This window comes from Vicia villosa, linkage group LG2 (genome assembly GCF_029867415.1).
Source record: "Vicia villosa cultivar HV-30 ecotype Madison, WI linkage group LG2, Vvil1.0, whole genome shotgun sequence".
Lineage (NCBI taxonomy): Eukaryota > Viridiplantae > Streptophyta > Magnoliopsida > Fabales > Fabaceae > Vicia > Vicia villosa.
The window spans coordinates 26,351,789-26,370,622 of NC_081181.1; the positions used below are offsets into that span (position 1 = coordinate 26,351,789).

Sequence of the window (18,834 nt, forward strand, 5' to 3'; positions counted from 1 at the left end):
AGCCATTGATCTTGAGCATGAGAACAAATGAGTTCTTTTCATCGCAAATGAAAGAAGGGCTCCAACTCGGATAAAATCAACGAGTATGCCACTACCTCTCTCACGCGGAAAAGATCTCATTATATCAATCAATTTCAAAATCGTGGGGTATAACCACTCGTTTCGACAATTAATAGTGTCTAAACTTTTGAAGAAAAGAGGAAAAGACCACTAAGGGCAAAAGATATTTTAAGAGAAAAGGTTTTGAAAAGATTGCAAACATAAGAAGGTTTTTTGAAAAAGGGAGAATATTTTGAAAATTTAAGAATGGGAGGAGATGAAGAGGCTATCCTATTGCGTAAAATAAAAGCTAAGGAAAGAAACGATCTAACCGAAAAAGAAGCCAACACTTGACATTATGAGTCAAGGTAGATTTCCCATCCTTTGGACTTATCAATATCAAACCAACACATTATCACTTGGGGATCCAGATGAACTTATTATCTTAGCACCACTTTGCATTAAGCACATTAAAATTTTGACGAAAATCGGGCAGAGTAACGGCTGTTTTCGGGTAAAATCCTTATCTCAATGCCTTGGAATTAACCAGCAAGGGCTTTCAAGGAAATACCTGCATACACAAACAGACAACAATCCAATGCCAGACAGACAGAACAATCACAGAGTAATAACAGAATGAGGGTCCAGAGGTCCTAAGTCCATAAGTCCGAATCTCCAAAATGCTCAGGATAGTAACCAATAGTCCGAAAGAGAACCTTATGTGTTTTTTAGATTTTGGTTGATTATTAGTGTTTTAGCATAAAAGTAAAGTATGGTCCAAGTGGACAAGAGAAAATGGCGGAAACATAAACATATGTCCAAATGGACAAAGAGAAAATAGCGAAATATAAACGTCCAAATGGACAAAGGAAAAATAGCGGAATGTAAATATGATGAAATGATAAAATAAAGCGATAAAGCGAGAAATATAAAGAGCGGTATAATAAAGTGCGGAAATTAAAGTTAGTTGTTAGATGTTAAAGATAACCATCTTGAAACTTGTCAAGTATGTTATCAAAGTTAGTAAGATCGATGGTGAGTGAAGGATGTTCTCGGATTTAAATTCAATGGAACTTTATCAGAAGCTTGATAAAATCATAGCGACTACACAATAAATTTCCATAAGTCTTAAATCAACCGCATACATTTCTCTTCCATATTTGATCTTTTTTATTCGGGACACGAAATATTGCGCTATGTTAAGCAGATCGCCAAGTGATTTATATAGAAATCACCCTACAACGAGGCCGGTCAAAACTTTATGTGCTAATGCATGCGAGAGAAATGATATGTAGATCATTCTCCGAAAGCAATACCGCACGAAAAGAAAATAGGTAACGATCTAGTCTTTACTAAGAATCCATAAGAATTCTCAAAGTATTAAGACTTTCATCGATCAAAAGAAAAAAAGGAGAAGAAGAATAAAATCATACAAGATAATCAACTCACACTATCATTAATATCATTCATCTAATATTATGGATTTGGTCATTTCAAACCTATCAACATCCTAGATCCAGTGATATTAATGAAGTGGAGGAAGTAGGAAACCAAAACAAGCATAAAAAAGGCAAAAAACCACATTCTGCCAGCAGGAAATCGATTTCATGCAGGGGGAAATCGATTTCCATAGTGCAGTTTTCAAAAAAAAACAAGTTACGTACAGCATGAAATCGATTTCAGCCTTAAGGAAATCGATTTCATCAGTGTAAATTTCAGCAAAAACATCATTTAAAGGCATGAAACTTGATTTGAACAAATATACAAACACCTTATGATCACATATCAATTGGAGCACGAATTTTCCATCACAAAATCAGCAAATATCATCAGTATAGCATCAAAGATGCATCACACACAAGCACAAAAGAATCACATTATGATGGATGAATAAAGATGAAGAAAATTACCAAATCTTGAACAAATTTAGATCTACTTCAATAATCACCAACACAAATCTTGATCTCTCAACAATTGAAGAAAAAAGAGTGAAATGAAAGGTGGCTTAGCTCAAAGTTTGTGAGGTTCAAGGTGTAACTCACAAACTTTATGAAAGAACAAAGAGCTTTGGTGAATTTGGTAGGGATGAGAAGAGAAATTGCAAGGGGTTTTTTGGCTCTCAAAGCTTGAGAAATGAGAGAGTAGAGGTCTCTATTTATAGAATTGGAGCAAGAGTAGTGGTAGTTTGGTCTTTCTGTGTTTGGTAATTAATTTGTGTTTAATTGGTAATTAAAGTGGCATTTAAATGGGAAAAATGGTAAAATGAGGTTTAAGTGGGTTTAATGAAGGGGTTAATTTTGATGAGGTGGAAAATTGATAAAATGATCAAATAAAAAGGTGCCAAAATGATGTCAAGCTTCCCTCCTTATATTTTTTTGAATTTCGCCTTAAGGAAATCGATTTCCCCAGGAGTGAAATCGATTTCACACTGTTCCAGAAGAGAATTTGGCGCAAAATACACTAGGGAAATCGATTTACCCAGGAGGGAAATCGATTTCATGCTGTCCAGAATGTGATTTTGTTGAAGATTGCTGCAGGGAAATTGATTTACCCAGTAGGGAAATCGATTTCATCAGTCGAAAATATGAAAAATGCCTTGTTTATTGCATGTCTTGGCTTAGTACCTACAAAACAAAAGCCTACAAAGAAACAAAGCAATATTTTTGGTATTTTGGTTAGTACAATATGCATACAAGATAAACAATCATTGGTGCTTGATGGTCCCTCTTATTGATGAGGTGAGTGCAACACCACAAACAAAACTTCCAAGTGAAGCTCTTGATTAATGATTGGGATATGAATGATATAGGATCTTAGGGTCAAAAATTGGGGTATGACAGATGCCCCTATTTAAGTTTCTTCGATTTGGAGATACGATGATTGGAAATCTTCGTTTTGACGAAATCGAAGAGACTTAAATATATAAAACACAATTTTTGAACCTAAGATGCTATGCAATGTTTAATGAATGCATATGATGAGGATAAAACATGGCAACATCGCGGAGAAAAAGGGACTCCACTGGGGAAACAAATGTTTTGCTGGCATAACTCTACTGGGGAAGACAGGACTTTGTTAGAGAGACGAAACTTTGGTGGGAAAAGAAACTTCTCTGGGGAAAATATTTCGCACCAGAGAGGTTAAAGCATCACCTTTCACTGAAGGTGAGAAAATGAGGGATCCTCTTTCACTGGGGACGAGAAAGTACGCATCCTGAATCAGAATGCCAATCTTCCGTTAACACACCATCGTACCACTGATGATATGAAGAGATGTATCGCCGTGCCACTGACAATAACATATACCAACATTCCACTGAAGGTATGAAGAGATATACCATCGTACCACTGATGATATAATAAGAGATAATTCATCGACGTACCAATGACGATGAAAGGGATGTACCGCCGTACCACTGACGATAACACATACCAACGTTCCACTGAAGGCATGAAGAGATATACCACCGTACCACTGATGATATAAAAAGAGATAATTCATCGACGTACCACTGACGATGAAAGAGATGTACCGCCGTACCACTGACGATAACACATACCAACGTTCCACTGAAGGCATGAAGAGATATATCACCGTACCACTGATGATATAAAAAGAGATAATTCATCGACGTACCACTGACGATGAAAGAGATGTACCGCCATACCACTGACGATAACACATACCAACGTTCCACTGAAGGCATGAAGAGATATACCACCGTTCCACTGATGATATAAAAAGAGATAATTCATCGACGTACCACTGACGATGAAAGAGATGTACCGCCGTACCACTAACGATAACACATACCAACGTTCCACTGAAGGCATGAAGAGATATACCACCGTACCACTAATGATATAAAAAGAGATAATTCATCGACGTACCACTGACGATGAAAGAGATGTACTGCCGTACCACTGACGATAACACATACCAACGTTCCACTGAAGGCATGAAGAGATATACCACCGTACCACTGATGATATAAAAAGAGATAATTCATCGACATACCACTGACGATGAAAGAGATGTACCGTCGTACCACTGACGATAACACATACCAACGTTCCACTGAAGGCATGAAGAGATATACCACCGTACCACTGATGATATAAAAAGAGATAATTCATCGACGTACCACTGACGATGAAAGAGATGTACCGCCGTACCACTGACGATAACACATACCAACGTTCCACTAAGGCATGAAGAGATATACCACCGTACCACTGATGATATAAAAAGAGATAATTCATCGACGTACCACTGACGATGAAAGAGATGTACCGCCGTACCACTGACGATAACACATACCAACGTTCCACTGAAGGCATGAACAGATATACCACAGTACCACTGATGATATAAAAAGAGATAATTCATCGACGTACCACTGACGATGAAAGAGATGTACCGCCGTACCACTGACGATAACACATACCAACGTTCCACTGAAGGCATGAAGAGATATACCACCGTACCACTGATGATATAAAAAGAGATAACTCATCGACGTACCACTGACGATGAAAGAGATGTACCGCCGTACCACTGACGATAACACATACCAACGTTCCACCGAAGGCATGAAGAGATATACCACCGTACCACTGATGATATAAAAAGAGATAATTCATCGACGTACCACTGACGATGAAAGAGATGTACCGCCGTACCACTGACGATAACACATACCAACGTTCCACTGAAGGCATGAAGAGATATACCACCGTACCACTGATGATATAGAAAGAGATAATTCATCGACGTACCACTGACGATGAAAGAGATGTACCGCCGTACCACTGACGATAACACATACCAACGTTCCACTGAAGGCATGAAGAGATATATCACCGTACCACTGATGATATAGAAAGAGATAATTCATCGACGTACCACTGACGATGAAAGAGATGTATCGCCGTACCACTGACGATAACACATACCAACGTTCCACTGAAGGTATGAAGAGATATACCACCGTACCACTGATGATATAAAAAGAGATAATTCATCGACGTACCACTGACGATGAAAGAGATGTACCGCCGTACCACTGACGATAACACATACCAACGTTCCACTGAAGGCATGAAGAGATATACCACCGTACCACTGATGATATAAAAAGATATAATTCATCGACGTACCACTGACGATGAAAGAGATGTACCGCCGTACCACTGACGATAACACATACCAACGTTCCACCGAAGGCATGAAGAGATATACCACCGTACCACTGATGATATAAAAAGAGATAATTCATCGACGTACCACTGACGATGAAAGAGATGTACCGCCGTACCACTGACGATAACACATACCAACGTTCCACTGAAGGCATGAAGAGATATACCACCGTACCACTGATGATATAGAAAGAGATAATTCATCGACGTACCACTGACGATGAAAGAGATGTACCGCCGTACCACTGACGATAACACATACCAACGTTCCACTGAAGGCATGAAGAGATATATCACCGAACCATTGATGATATAGAAAGAGATAATTCATCGACGTACAACTGACGATGAAAGAGATGTATCGCCGTACCACTGGCGATAACACATACCAACGTTCCACTGAAGGTATGAAGAGATATACCACCGTACCACTGATGATATAACAAGAGATAATTCATCGACGTACCACTGACGATGAAAGAGATGTACCGTCGTACCACTGACGATAACACATACCAATGTTCCACTGAAGGCATGAAGAGATATACCACCGTACCACTGATGATATATATAAAAAAAGATAATTCATCGACGTACCACTGACGATGAAAGAGATATACCGCCGTACCACTGACCATATCACATACCAACGTTCCACTGAAGGTATGAAGAGATGCCCCTTTGTACCAATGACGGTGAAGAGCAATCAATAAAACTTTTTTCAATGATTTGAGGATGCAAACACAAATGCATAATCTCAATATTCATCGTCCAGCAACCAAAATTAAATCCATGACCAAATGGAAAGAAGCTGCCAAAAAGACTGGACTAAGTGAGGGAGGAATTCATTAGTCTTCGGTTCTTAGACATCTGAACAGATTAACTGAAACATATTATCCACCTTGAAACAAATTCAGTGGGAATTTTCAAGGAAAGTGAGCTTTTTCTGCTTAAGACACTCTAAATGAAAGAGCAATCTGTTTGACAGTAAACTTCATGATAGCAAATGTGAATGTATGACTGTTTTTGATGCATGTTAATGATGCATATGCTGCCAAAACTTAGCACAAGAATTAACTCAAGAGATGGAGTACGAAGATAACATAATCAAGCATGTCTCAAGCTGAACACCAGAGCAGAAACTGCTATAACAATCTTTTGATGGCTTCAGAATAAATGCTACCTAACACTAGGGAACATTAGAGCTGAGAGAACAAAACAGCTGAGTTCTACACCATATTCGAACCAGGCCAAAGGTGCATTAAGTGGAACACATTCTTCTTCTTTTGCATATGAATATATCAACATATCCATTCCTTGTAATGCACTCATGAATCAAAATAAAACTTCCTTTTATATATTTCAAAAAAGGATTTTGTTGAGATCAATTTTCTTTTTGTTTCAAAAATTACTATCAACAATAAATGACATTTTTGAGAGATACGAAAGAAAAAAGATTGCCAATAAAGGGTAAAGGCTCAAACTTTTTTAATAGAATGGTAGCTTGCAAAAGGCAAGACCCCATGGATTATTGCAAAGTTTGGAAAGTGGTAATTTTGTGGAAAAGGTACATTGAAATGTAATGACCCCATCCTCTCTCTCAACTTGGAATTTCTGAGCAAAGGCTTCCGTTGAAATGTGTTGAACTTCTTATGATAAACAAATGACTGCTAATGATCAAGCCTTATCTGATGTAGTTACTTGCCATGAATCCCTAACTTTTGCCTGGACCGCCCTTTCGGGTTTTCAGTCCACCGGGTATTTTATTCTGTTTATGTCTCTAATTTTTGCCTGGACCGCCCTTTCGGGTTTTCAATCCATCGAGACGCTCTTTTTTGCCTAAGCCGCCCTTTCGGGTTTTCAACTTAGCGAGCTGTTCTTTTCTTATTTTTAGGCGAAGTATTTCTTGACTACATCAGTATTCACGGGACGTGGGAGCTCTTCTCCATCCATAGTTGCAAGAATTAATGCACCGCCAGAGAAGGCTTTCTTAACAACATATGGTCCTTCAAAATTAGGAGTCCACTTGCCCCTTGAATTGGAGGTGAAAGACAAGATCCTTTTGAGCACGAGGTCGCCTTCTCCGAATACACGAGGTCGAACCTTCTTATCAAAAGCTTTCTTCATTCTTTTCTGGTACAACTGACCATGGCATAAAGCCGTCATTCTCTTTTCTTCTATCAAATTCAACTGATCAAACCTGCTCTGACACCATTCAGCCTCAGATAACTTGGTTTCCATTAAAACTCTCAGTGATGGAATCTCAACCTCAATAGGGAGCACTGCTTCCATACCATAAACCAAAGAAAAAGGGGTTGTCCCGGTTGAAGTACGAACAGATGTACGGTACCCATGCAAAGCAAATGGGAGCATCTCATGCCAGTCCTTGTACGTAACAACCATCTTTTGCACAATCTTCTTAATATTCTTATTTGCTGCTTCAACAGCTCCATTCATCTTTGGCCTATAAGGCGAAGAGTTGTGATGTTCAATTTTGAAACTTTCACACAGTTCTCTCATCATGCTGTTGTTCAGATTCGAGCCATTATCAGTAATGATCTTGCTCGTACACCATATCTGCAGATGATGTTGTTCTTGATAAATTTAACCACAACTTGTTTTGTCACATTAACATATGAAGCAGCTTCTACCCACTTGGTAAAGTAATCGATTGCTACCAGGATGAATCGATGTCCGTTCGAAGCCTTGGGTTCAATCATGCCAATCATATCGATACCCCACATAGAGAAAGGCCATGGAGAGGAAATGACATTGAGAAGTGTCGGGGGCACATGAATCTTGTCAGCATACACTTGGCACTTATGACACTTCTTTACAAATTTGTAGCAATCAGATTCCATTGTCATCCAATAGTAACCTGCTCTAAGCATCTTTTTAGCCATCGAATGTCCATTGGCATGAGTACCAAAAGAACTTTCATGGATTTCATGCATCAACATGTCTGCTTCGTGTCTATCCACGCATCTGAGCAAAACCATGTCATAATTCCTTTTATACAAAACATCAGCATTGATGAAGAAACTGCCAGCCAATCTCCTCAAAGTTTTCTTATCCTTATTTGATGCCCCAAATGGGTATTCTTGAGTCTGAAGGAAATGCTTAATATCGAAATACCAAGGCTTTTCATCTGTTGATTCCTCAATTGCAAATACATGAGCAGGTCTATCAAGACGCCTGATTGTAATCTGAGGTTCCTCATTATGGAAGTTCACTTTGTACATGGAGGACAATGTGGCTAATGCATCAGCCATTTGATTCTCATCTCGAGGGATGTGGTGGAATTCAACTTTGTTAAAGAACGTCAACAGCCTTCTGGCGTAATCTTTATAAGGGATCAAGCCAGGATGACGAGTTTCCCATTCTCCTTTAATCTGATTAATCACAAGCACAGAATCTCCATAAACATCAAGAATCTTAATTCTCAGATTAATGGCCTCTTCAAGTCCCATGATGCAAGCTTCATACTCAGCAATATTATTTGTACAATCAAAACATATCCTTGCAGTGAAAGGTACATGTGACCCATGCGGAGTGACAATAATGGCGCCAATTCCATGGCCATGAACGTTAGAAGCTCCATCAAAAATTAAACCCCACTTGGATTCAGGATCTGGCCCTTCTTCTGGCAATGGTTCATCCCAATCTTGAGATCTTAAATACATTATATCTTCATCTGGGAAGTTCATTCTGATAGATTGATGATCATCAATTGGTTGGTGAGCGAGGTACTCTGCCAACACACTTCCTTTCACAGCTTTATGAGCTTGATATTCAATATCATATTCTGATAACAACATTTTCCAGCGAGCGATCCTTCCAGTTAATGCAGGTTTCTCAAATACATACTTAATTGGATCCATTTTGGAAATCAATAGGGTGGTGTGGTTCAACATATACTGTCTTAGTCGGCGAGCAGCCCACACCAAAGCATAGCAAGTTTTCTTAAGCAGCGAGTATCTTGTTTCGCACTCGGTAAACTTTTTGCTAAGGTAGTATATTGCATACTCTTTTCGACCAGACTCGTCATGCTGACCCAACACACATCCCATTGAATTTTCAAGTACTGTGAGGTACATAATCAAAGGCCTTCCCTCAGCTGGAGGGAGCAAAATGGGAGGTTCAAGCAAATATTCTTTGATGTTGTCAAAAGCTTTCTGACAATCTTCATTCCACACACATCCCTGATTTTTCTTTAGCAACTTAAAGATTGGCTCACAGGTAGCAGTCATATTGGAAATGAACCTGGAGATATAATTCAAACGTCCGAGGAAACCTCTCACTTGTTTCTCAGTCTTTGGTGCTGGCATTTCCTAAATTGCTTTAACTTTATCAGGATCTACTTCAATTCCTCTCTGACTGACAATGAAACCCAATAATTTTCCAGAACGGACACCAAAAGTACATTTGTTTGGATTTAGGCGGAGACAATACTTTCTCAAACGCTGAAACAACTTTAACAGATCTTCCATATGCCCTTCCTCTGACTGGGATTTGGCAATCATGTCATCCACATAAACCTCAATTTCTTTGTGCATCATATCATGGAAAAGAGTGGTCATGGCCCTCTGATACGTCGCGCCAGCATTCTTCAACCCAAAAGGCATCACCTTGTAACAGAATGTCCCCCATGGCGTAATAAAGGTTGTCTTTTCCATGTCTTCAGGTGCCATCTTAATCTGGTTGTATCCTAAAAAACCATCCATAAAGGAGAAAACCTCAAACTTTGCCGTGCTATCTACCAACATATCAATGTGAGGTAGAGGAAAATCATCTTTCGGACTGGCTTTGTTCAAATCTCTATAATCAACACACATGCGAACTTTTCTGTCTTTCTTCGGAACAGGCACTATATTGGCAATCCATTGAGGATATACAGAAGTGACAAGGAAACCTGCGTCTATCTGCTTCAAGCCCTCATTCTTAATCTTTTCCGCCATATCAGGATGACTTCTTCTTAGCTTTTGCTTGACAGGAGGGCATTCAGGTTTCAACGGCAAACGATGCTCCACAATATCTGCGTCCAACCCAGGCATGTCTTGATAGGACCACGCAAAAATGTCAACATACTCTTTAAGAAGCTCTACCATCCTCTTCTTAACATCTTGACCAAGCAGTGCCCCAATCTTGACTTCCTTCTTATCTTCTTCAGAACCCAAGTTGATGACTTCTAACGGCTCTTTATATGGCTGAATAGTGTCTTCCTCGTGCTCAAGCAGTCGGGAAATCTCATCAGGAATACATTCATCACTTTCTCCTTCCGCCTCATACACAGGACACTCGAAGTTGGGAGAGGGTGCAGGGTCATTACTTTCAACGGTTTTATTGATTAATCTGCACAAGTGATTATTTTTTCAGGAAAAGGAAAGATATATGCAAACATGTAATCGTGCAGATTATGGCAAATGACAACATATTTTTAAGGGTTTTTTGTGTTACCACTTTCCAGAAAAAGAAAAAAGATAAAAAGCATGTATATGCAAAAACAAAATGACTTTTATTGATGATTTTAATGTTTAAAAAAAACAGGAAAAAGCCCCAACAACTTCACTTTCATCTTGGGCAGAATGAAAGGATTTTTGAAAAACATAAAAGCAAATTACTTTGAAGCATGAGTACACTCAGGAATGTCAATGGTGATCCAGTTCTTAATCATCTTTCCATGGGTCACAAAGTTTGGCACTTCTGGCTCTGGTTCGTCTTCAATAGCATTCACCTCTGGAAGAGTCGGATGTAGAAACCCAGCACTATGGAACATCTCCTGATAAGGACGAAAAGCATATTCAGGCTTCATCACAGACTTGTCTGAGGCAGAAAATCCCAGACCAGCTCTATTCTTGTTCTCTTGCAAACTCACCACTTGTCCCCAGACTCCTGAATGTCCATTCTGAACCACCAGTTGAGCATCTTTGAAGGAGGCAATGGAAGCTTCATCCTTTTTGAATTCATCATTAACAGACAGGGCTTGGAATGCAGTTCCAATGACTACTTCAGCAGCCTCTATGGTACGGAACGAAGAGAGATGACTAATCAGCAAAGCTTGTTCTCCATTCACAACAAACATCTTTCCATCTTTCACAAATTTCAACTTTTGGTGGAGAGTCGAAGTAACTGCCCCAGCCTCATGGATCCATGGGCGTCCCAATAAGCAATTATATGCAGGGAAAATGTCCATCACTTGAAAAGTAATCTTGAAGATAAATGGTCCAATACCATTAGGCAAATCAACCTCTCCGACCACTGATTTCTTTGATCCATCAAAAGCCTTGACAATCACATTACTAAATCTCATTGGTGTGCCACCATAAGACAGCTTAGCAAGAGTGGATTTCGGCATGACATTCAGCGATGAACCAGTATCGATCAACACATTGGACATTGAGTCCTCTTTGCAACTGACAGAGATGTGCAAAGCCAAATTATGATTTCTCCCTTCCTCAGGCAAATCTTCATCACTGAAGCTCAGATTGATACATGCAATGATATTACTCACAACCCCATTAAACTGATCCAGCGTCACATCATGATCCACAAAAGCTTGATCAAGTATTTTCATCAAAGAATCTCTATGAGCAGGAGAACTCGTCAGCAGCTCCATTATAGAGATCTTGTACGGAGTACGATGCAACTGATCCACAATCTTATAATCACTCATCTTGATAAGCTTCAAAATCTCATTCATCTCCTTTCCTGAAGATGATCCAGCGTTCACTTTTGTCGCATCATTATTGTTCATAGGTACTTGAGTAGGATTCCTCTGGACATCCACAACTGTTTAGGGTTGAGTGAAAACTCGTCCGCTTCTAATCACTCTACTAACATCTGCTATATTCTCAACAGAAGACAGAGGCTTAATCTCAACTTCTTTTCCAGCTTCCAACATGGTGGCATTGTATCTGTAGGGTACGACTTTGTCAGAACTATAAGGTACAGATCCAAGCAAACATATCACAAGAGGTTCTATAGCAGCTTTGCCATAATAACCAATCTCTACACATTCCGGGATTTCAAAGCATGGTTCAATCACATTGACATCATTTTCATCTCTATCCCTCAGAATCTCAATGAGCCTTTGATCTATCATCTCTTGTAAATCTCTTTTCACAACGTAACACCCTCGAGGATTAACTGAACAAATCCTACAAGCAACATGATTATGCTCATAATGACTGTATTCGCACAGAGTGGCATGCATCTCTACCAACGATCCTCTGATGTGTTCCACACGATAAATCTTATACTTCCCAGGGCATCCATGCACCATATCCACAGCAGACGCTTCATGAGTTGGCAACGGATTGTTCTGCATATTAGGGCCAATATCACGGAAAGAAAGCATTCCAGAACGAACCAATCTCTGAACTTCATTCTTCAGGGACCAACAGTTTTCCAAATCATGCCCAGGAGCATTCTGATGAAAAGCACAAGTGGCATCAGCTTTGTACCACCAAGGGAGTTTCTCTGGAACAGGAGGTGGTGACCTTGGTTGAACCAACTTCTTATGAATTAGAGCAGGATACAGTTCAGTGTACGTCATAGGGATAGGATCAATATTAACTCGAGGATACGGATTCCGCCTTGCTGGTTGTTGATTAACAGGAGCTACAGGCACTGAATTCACAACAGGAGTTACTTGTAACACCCCAATTCTACCCAAAGCATTTAGGCAAGAAAATATCAGAGTATTAAAATTTCATACAACACAATTAGGATGTTACACTAAGTAACCAAACAAACACCTTGAAAATAAACGGACATCACCGATGCCAAAAGCATACACACCTGCCAATAACATGATACATAACACACGGAAGATATGAACATATATATATACGAATAGCTCTCACTCTCAAAGAGGAGTTTTCCAAAATAAAGTGTTTACAATACACAATGGCACGTTATCACACATACACGTTCAAAAGAGTCATATACAAATAAATAACAACAGACTCCCGACTACCCAGTGTTACATATCAGAGCGACCGACAAGACCAACTGGAGAACTACCTCTTCCAAAAGACTCCCAAAGCGGCTAATCTGCAGGATGCCACTCAAGCATCAAATCAGCAGAAGGGTGAGAATATAATTCATATTGAAAGCATGACAATTATAGTAATGCCAACAAGTATCATCAATAATCATACAACAAAGTAATCCACTCATTCAACCACAATCAATATATAAGTAATGTGACACATGAATGATAACATAATTATAAAGACAGACAATGATGAATGAGACTCGACTATGCATATGCATGTGGTACCAAATCCGGAGTAAAACTCCTCCTTGTCATTATGACAAATACACCTTTGCCGAGCATTATGCTGGGACTTATTTCCCTCAGGAAAATACACCTTTGTCGAGCAATAAGCTACGACTAAATGTCATCGAGCATTTAGCCCCCACTGATGACCTCTTGCCACTCGGGCAAATACACCTTTTTACCGAGCATTAAGCCCCCACTGGTAATAATTGCCAATTCAGGCCACCTGTTAATAGCATTCCGCCATTAACGTAATGAAATGTTATGCTATGCAAATATATGACTCTATTACATGACAACAACATCATCAACAATATAACACGGTCACATACTCACGTTACACCGTTTATATTCTATCCAAAAGGATACATCACCAATTAATAACATCGTTATCAATTATATCACACCATAATTACCACACAGGCATTAATAAGCACACAACACACATTCACCGTTAAAACATACTAGCCACATCGGCATAAATGATTGCATAATTGCATCACATCAATTAATATTGGCCATTGGCCCACAACTCCATCAATACATCATCAACAAGTTGTAATAACAACATTTCAACAATGATAATACATCGTTCTCATAACAACAATTACTTGCCATAAGGCCACACATCATGTTAATGATAACACGATTTTATATCGTATATTTAGCCTAAAATCCATAGATATTTATAGCATTTTCCATTTATTATGTCAATTTATTATGATATTACGCGTGTATTTGCTTTGTTTCAGGTTTTACACTTCAATTACGACTATTTGCGAAAAGGAAAGAAAATCGAGCTTAAATGACCAATATTTATGCTTAAAAGACGAAAAGAGGTGCTGTAATGAAAGAAGGGTGCAATTAGGACCCAAAAAGGCCCAAAAGAGCAATCCAGCCCACGAAGGAAAGCAACCCAGGCCACACTAGTAAGCAGAGACGCACGTCTCTGCCACCTCAGGAAAAAGGGAGACGCACGTCTCCACCTCCCTAAATCCTCTCCACTTGAGACGCACGTCTCAAGTCTTCCTGAAGAATAGGAGACGCACGTCTCCACGTCCAAGTCTGCAGAATCTCCTCTTTTCACGCAAAGCAACTGCAAATCCCCTCCTATAAATAGGACCTGCTATCTCACTTCAATCTGTCCGATTTCCTGCCAACGAAGTGCTGCCGAAATTGTACCGCGAACTGCTTTTCCTTATTCTGTTTTCATTTAACCGTCTATTTTCTCACAACGATTTCTACACTGGAAATTGTTGTGAACTTTTCATAGATCTAGCCTTACGTTAGATTTATCGCTTTATTTTCCTTGTTTTTATTTTCTGCCATTTAAATTCCGAAGAACGATCCAGCCAACCTGTGGTGGAAGTTCGAGTACTTCAAGATTCAATTCAATCCAGATTTATTTTAATTCAGGTTTTTTATTTACCGCCTTATTTATATTATTTATCTGCATGATATATTATATGCCATTTAATATGCTTATTATTATGAACCGAACCAATATATGTATGTTTAATCGTATTAATATGTCTGGCTAAAATACTAAAGGTGTCGGTATGTAAAGTAAGTTAACCGTAGGGGTCCGAAATAAATTGGCTTAAATTATGTTTTATTAATTATCACTTATTTTTGGTTTATATGTCTAGTTTAATTAGTAAGTCTTAAAACCAATAGAGCGAAAGTTTGAGGGATTAGGACGGTCAAAGGTTAAAATCAATAGAGCGAAAGTTTGAGATCTTTAACTGGATAGTAGACATAGGACATTAGTTTTAAGGACGGCGAAAGCGTATTAAAACTAATTGGAACTTATTTATTTTCAAAAAGTGTTTTTACACCCGAATGGGATGGCGAAAGCGTACGTTAGGGATATTAGCATGTTCCGAGTCAACAGAGCGAAAGTTTGAGATTAGGAGATTTAAATAGCTAACAACCTCGTAAAATAGGCATTTTATTAATTACATTGTTTCCAAAAAGCTCTTCTAAAATCTAATGGGATGGCGAAAGCGTACATTAGGATTAGGATAGTAGTCTGACTCAACAGAGCGAAAGTTTGAGACGAGGATTTTTAATCAATTGGAATTAGTAAAGATTTTTAATTTAATTATGCAAAAGCCAATGAACCTTCGGATTACCTTTAGTTAAACGAAATACATACTGATACCTGTCTTTTATTATTATTCTTTATTTTTCTCACAATCACTTTCCCTTAGGAACAATCGAAATTTTAGTACTCCTAGCTTTACATAGTAACCTTAGATAACGGTAGATCGATTCATAGTCCCTGTGGATTCGATATCTTTTAAAACTACACGACACGACTGTGCACTTGCAGTTATCAGATTTATAGACACGTAAAGTCGCGATCAAGTTTTTGGCGCCGTTGCCGGGGACTATTTAAGTCGATATCGTAACTCACTGTTACACCGTAGAGACTAGGAAAATTCTTCCCTTTCTTTTTGAACGATTGTATGCCAAATACTCGTTCACAAGGAGGAGACTTAATACAACGAATTAACGAGATCGAACGTTTCATTAACGTTAAACGTCGAGCTCGCAACCTTCCCGAAGTAGCAGAAATTCCGATTAATCAGGAATTGAATTTTACTGATCAAATCAATCAAATCACCCCGAAGTTAGAGATGGCTGCTATTCGTCCTCTTAGAGACTATGCCGCTCCTTCGCGCGCTGAACCGCATTCAAGTATCGCACCACCTGCGATTGAAGCGAACAATTTCGAACTGAAACCTTCACTGGTCCAAGCTGTTCAACAAAATCAATTCTCTGGAAGCCCTGTAGACGACCCCAATCTCCATTTATCCGTGTTCGTGCAATACGCCGACACTATCAAAGCCAACAACGTTAGTTCCGAAGCTATTCGATTACGCCTTTTCCCTTTCTCCTTGAGAGATAGAGCGAGAGCGTGGCTTCAATCCCTGCCTTCCAATTCCATAACTACGTGGGACGAATTGAAGAGAGTATTCTTAGCAAGATACTTTCCGCCTAGCAAGACTGCTATGCTTAGAGGTCAAATCAACGGATTTACCCAGAAAGATAACGAATCGCTTTTCGAAGCTTGGGAACGTTACAAGGACATGCTTAGAATATGCCCTCATCATGGACTCGAACCATGGCTGATCATCCATACCTTTTATGGTGGTCTCTTATATAACACTAAAATGACTATAGATGCCGCTGCTGGCGGAGCATTAATGGACAAACCCCATGATGAAGCATACAAACTCATAGAGAACATGGCACAAAACCATTACCAATGGGGAGGAGAACGCGCCGCTCTAGAGAAAGCCCAAACCAAAGGAGGAATGTACGAAATTAGTGGTATAGACCGCGTTAACGCTAAAGTAGACGCTTTAACTCAAAAGATCGAGAATTTAACCATCACTCCTTCAGCCACCGCTGCCGCTGTAGCACCTAACTGCGAGATTTGTGGATTGACTGGGCATGTAGTTGCTGAATGCCAACTCTTGACTGGAGTCCCATCTGATCAAGTAAATTACGCTCAAGGAAACCCTTATTCTAACACGTACAACCCTGGATGGAAAAATCACCCGAACTTTTCTTATAAGAACAACAATGCGTTGTACGCGCCTGGACAAGCACCTGCTGTACCACCTGGCTACCAAAAAGCGCCTGTAGCTGCTCAAAACACCCCTAGGAAGTCAAACCTAGAAATCATGATGGAGAACTTTATAGCTTCCCAACAACAAACCAATAAAGACTTCCTGAATCAAAACATCCACAATAGCGAGCAACTAAAACAACTATCGAACAAAGTAGATGCTTTAGCTACGCATAACAAAATGTTAGAAACTCAAATCTCACAAGTAGCTCAACAACAAGCACCTACTGCTGCCCCTGCTGGCACGTTTCCTGCTCAACCACAACCTAATCCTAAAGGACATGCGAACGCGATAACACTACGAAGTGGAACTAATTACGATGGACCCATAGATCCTAGAACCCAAAACGTACCCATGTCACAACAAGAGCCAAAGGAAACCCAAAAGAAAACAACCGACGAACAAACTGCTAAGACTAAAGAGAACAATAACGAAGTGGAACCCGAAAAAGAGAAACCTTATGTTCCACCACCACCTTATAAGCCACCAATTCCTTACCCTCAAAGATTAGCCAAATCAAAAACCGAAGCGCAATTTAAAAGATTTGTAGAACTTCTGAAGCAATTAAACATAACCATACCATTCACAGAAGCCATAACTGAGATGCCTTCGTACGCTAAGTTCTTAAAAGAAATCTTATCAAACAAAAAGAAGCTCGAGGATAACGAAACTATAACGCTTACCGCTGAATGTAGCGCTATCATCCAAAATAACATGCCTCCAAAACTGAAAGACCCTGGTAGTTTCTCTATACCCTGCGTAATTGGAAAAACCATCATAGAGAAAGCCTTGTGCGATTTAGGAGCTAGTGTTAGTTTGATGCCTCTTTCGACCTGTAAGAAACTCAATCTAGGTGAGCTTAAAGCAACAAGAATGTCTCTTCAACTAGCAGACCGTTCAGTTAAATATCCTGTAGGAATGTTAGAGAATATCCCTGTTCGTGTAGGTCAATTCTACATCCCGACTGACTTCATCATTATGGATATCCAAGAAGATTCTAACATCCCGATCATTTTAGGAAGACCATTTTTAGCGACCGCTGGTGCAATTATAGATGTAAAGCGAGGAAAGCTTACTTTCGAAGTAGGAGAAGAGAAAATAGAATTTATCCTTTCCCAATTCCTAAAAGCACCTTCTATAATTGACACATGCTGTTCTGCTGACATAATCGACGAGTGTGTCAAGGAAATAAAATCCGAACCAAATAAGGAAACCGAAACCCTAAGAATTCCTATGCCGCCAATTTTTGAAGATGACAACTGGCGTGAGGAATATCAAGATAACCACCTGAGTGAATGCTTAGCCTTAACTCCTGATCCTATACCTGGACCAAAGAAACCTGCTATAGAGCTGAAGACACTCCCTACCGATCTTAGATACGAATTTCTAGACGAAGAACTAAACCGACCAGTTATAGTGAACGCCAACTTAGGACGAACCGAGACTGAAAAATTACTTAATGTCCTAAGAAAATACCCTACCGCTTTAGGATACAACATATCAGATCTGAAAGGTATAAGCCCTTCTCTGTGTATGCACCGCATTATGCTCGAAGACGATAGTAAAACCTCTAGGGAACATCAAAGGTGAATAAATCCTATTATGAGCGATGTGGTTAAAAAGGAAATCCAAAAACTGCTAGAAGCTGGAATAATATATCCTATATCCG

The 18,834-nt window shown here is 39.4% G+C and overlaps 1 protein-coding gene and 1 non-coding gene across 2 annotated transcripts; one reads left to right on the forward strand and one right to left on the reverse strand.

Annotated features, from left to right (window-relative positions):
- Positions 1-16,541: 16,541 nt before the first annotated feature.
- On the reverse strand, positions 16,542-16,648 carry LOC131654342 (small nucleolar RNA R71). Its single transcript, XR_009299383.1, has one exon. It is a non-coding gene; the product is annotated as a small nucleolar RNA R71 (small nucleolar RNA).
- A 1,120-nt stretch (positions 16,649-17,768) lies between these two features.
- LOC131646032 (uncharacterized) lies at positions 17,769-18,347 on the forward strand (the record flags this gene model as incomplete). The annotated part of the gene is made up of 1 exon (XM_058916206.1): positions 17,769-18,347. A coding segment is annotated over exon 1 (579 nt), but the record flags the coding sequence as incomplete, so codon positions are not given.
- Positions 18,348-18,834: the final 487 nt, after the last annotated feature.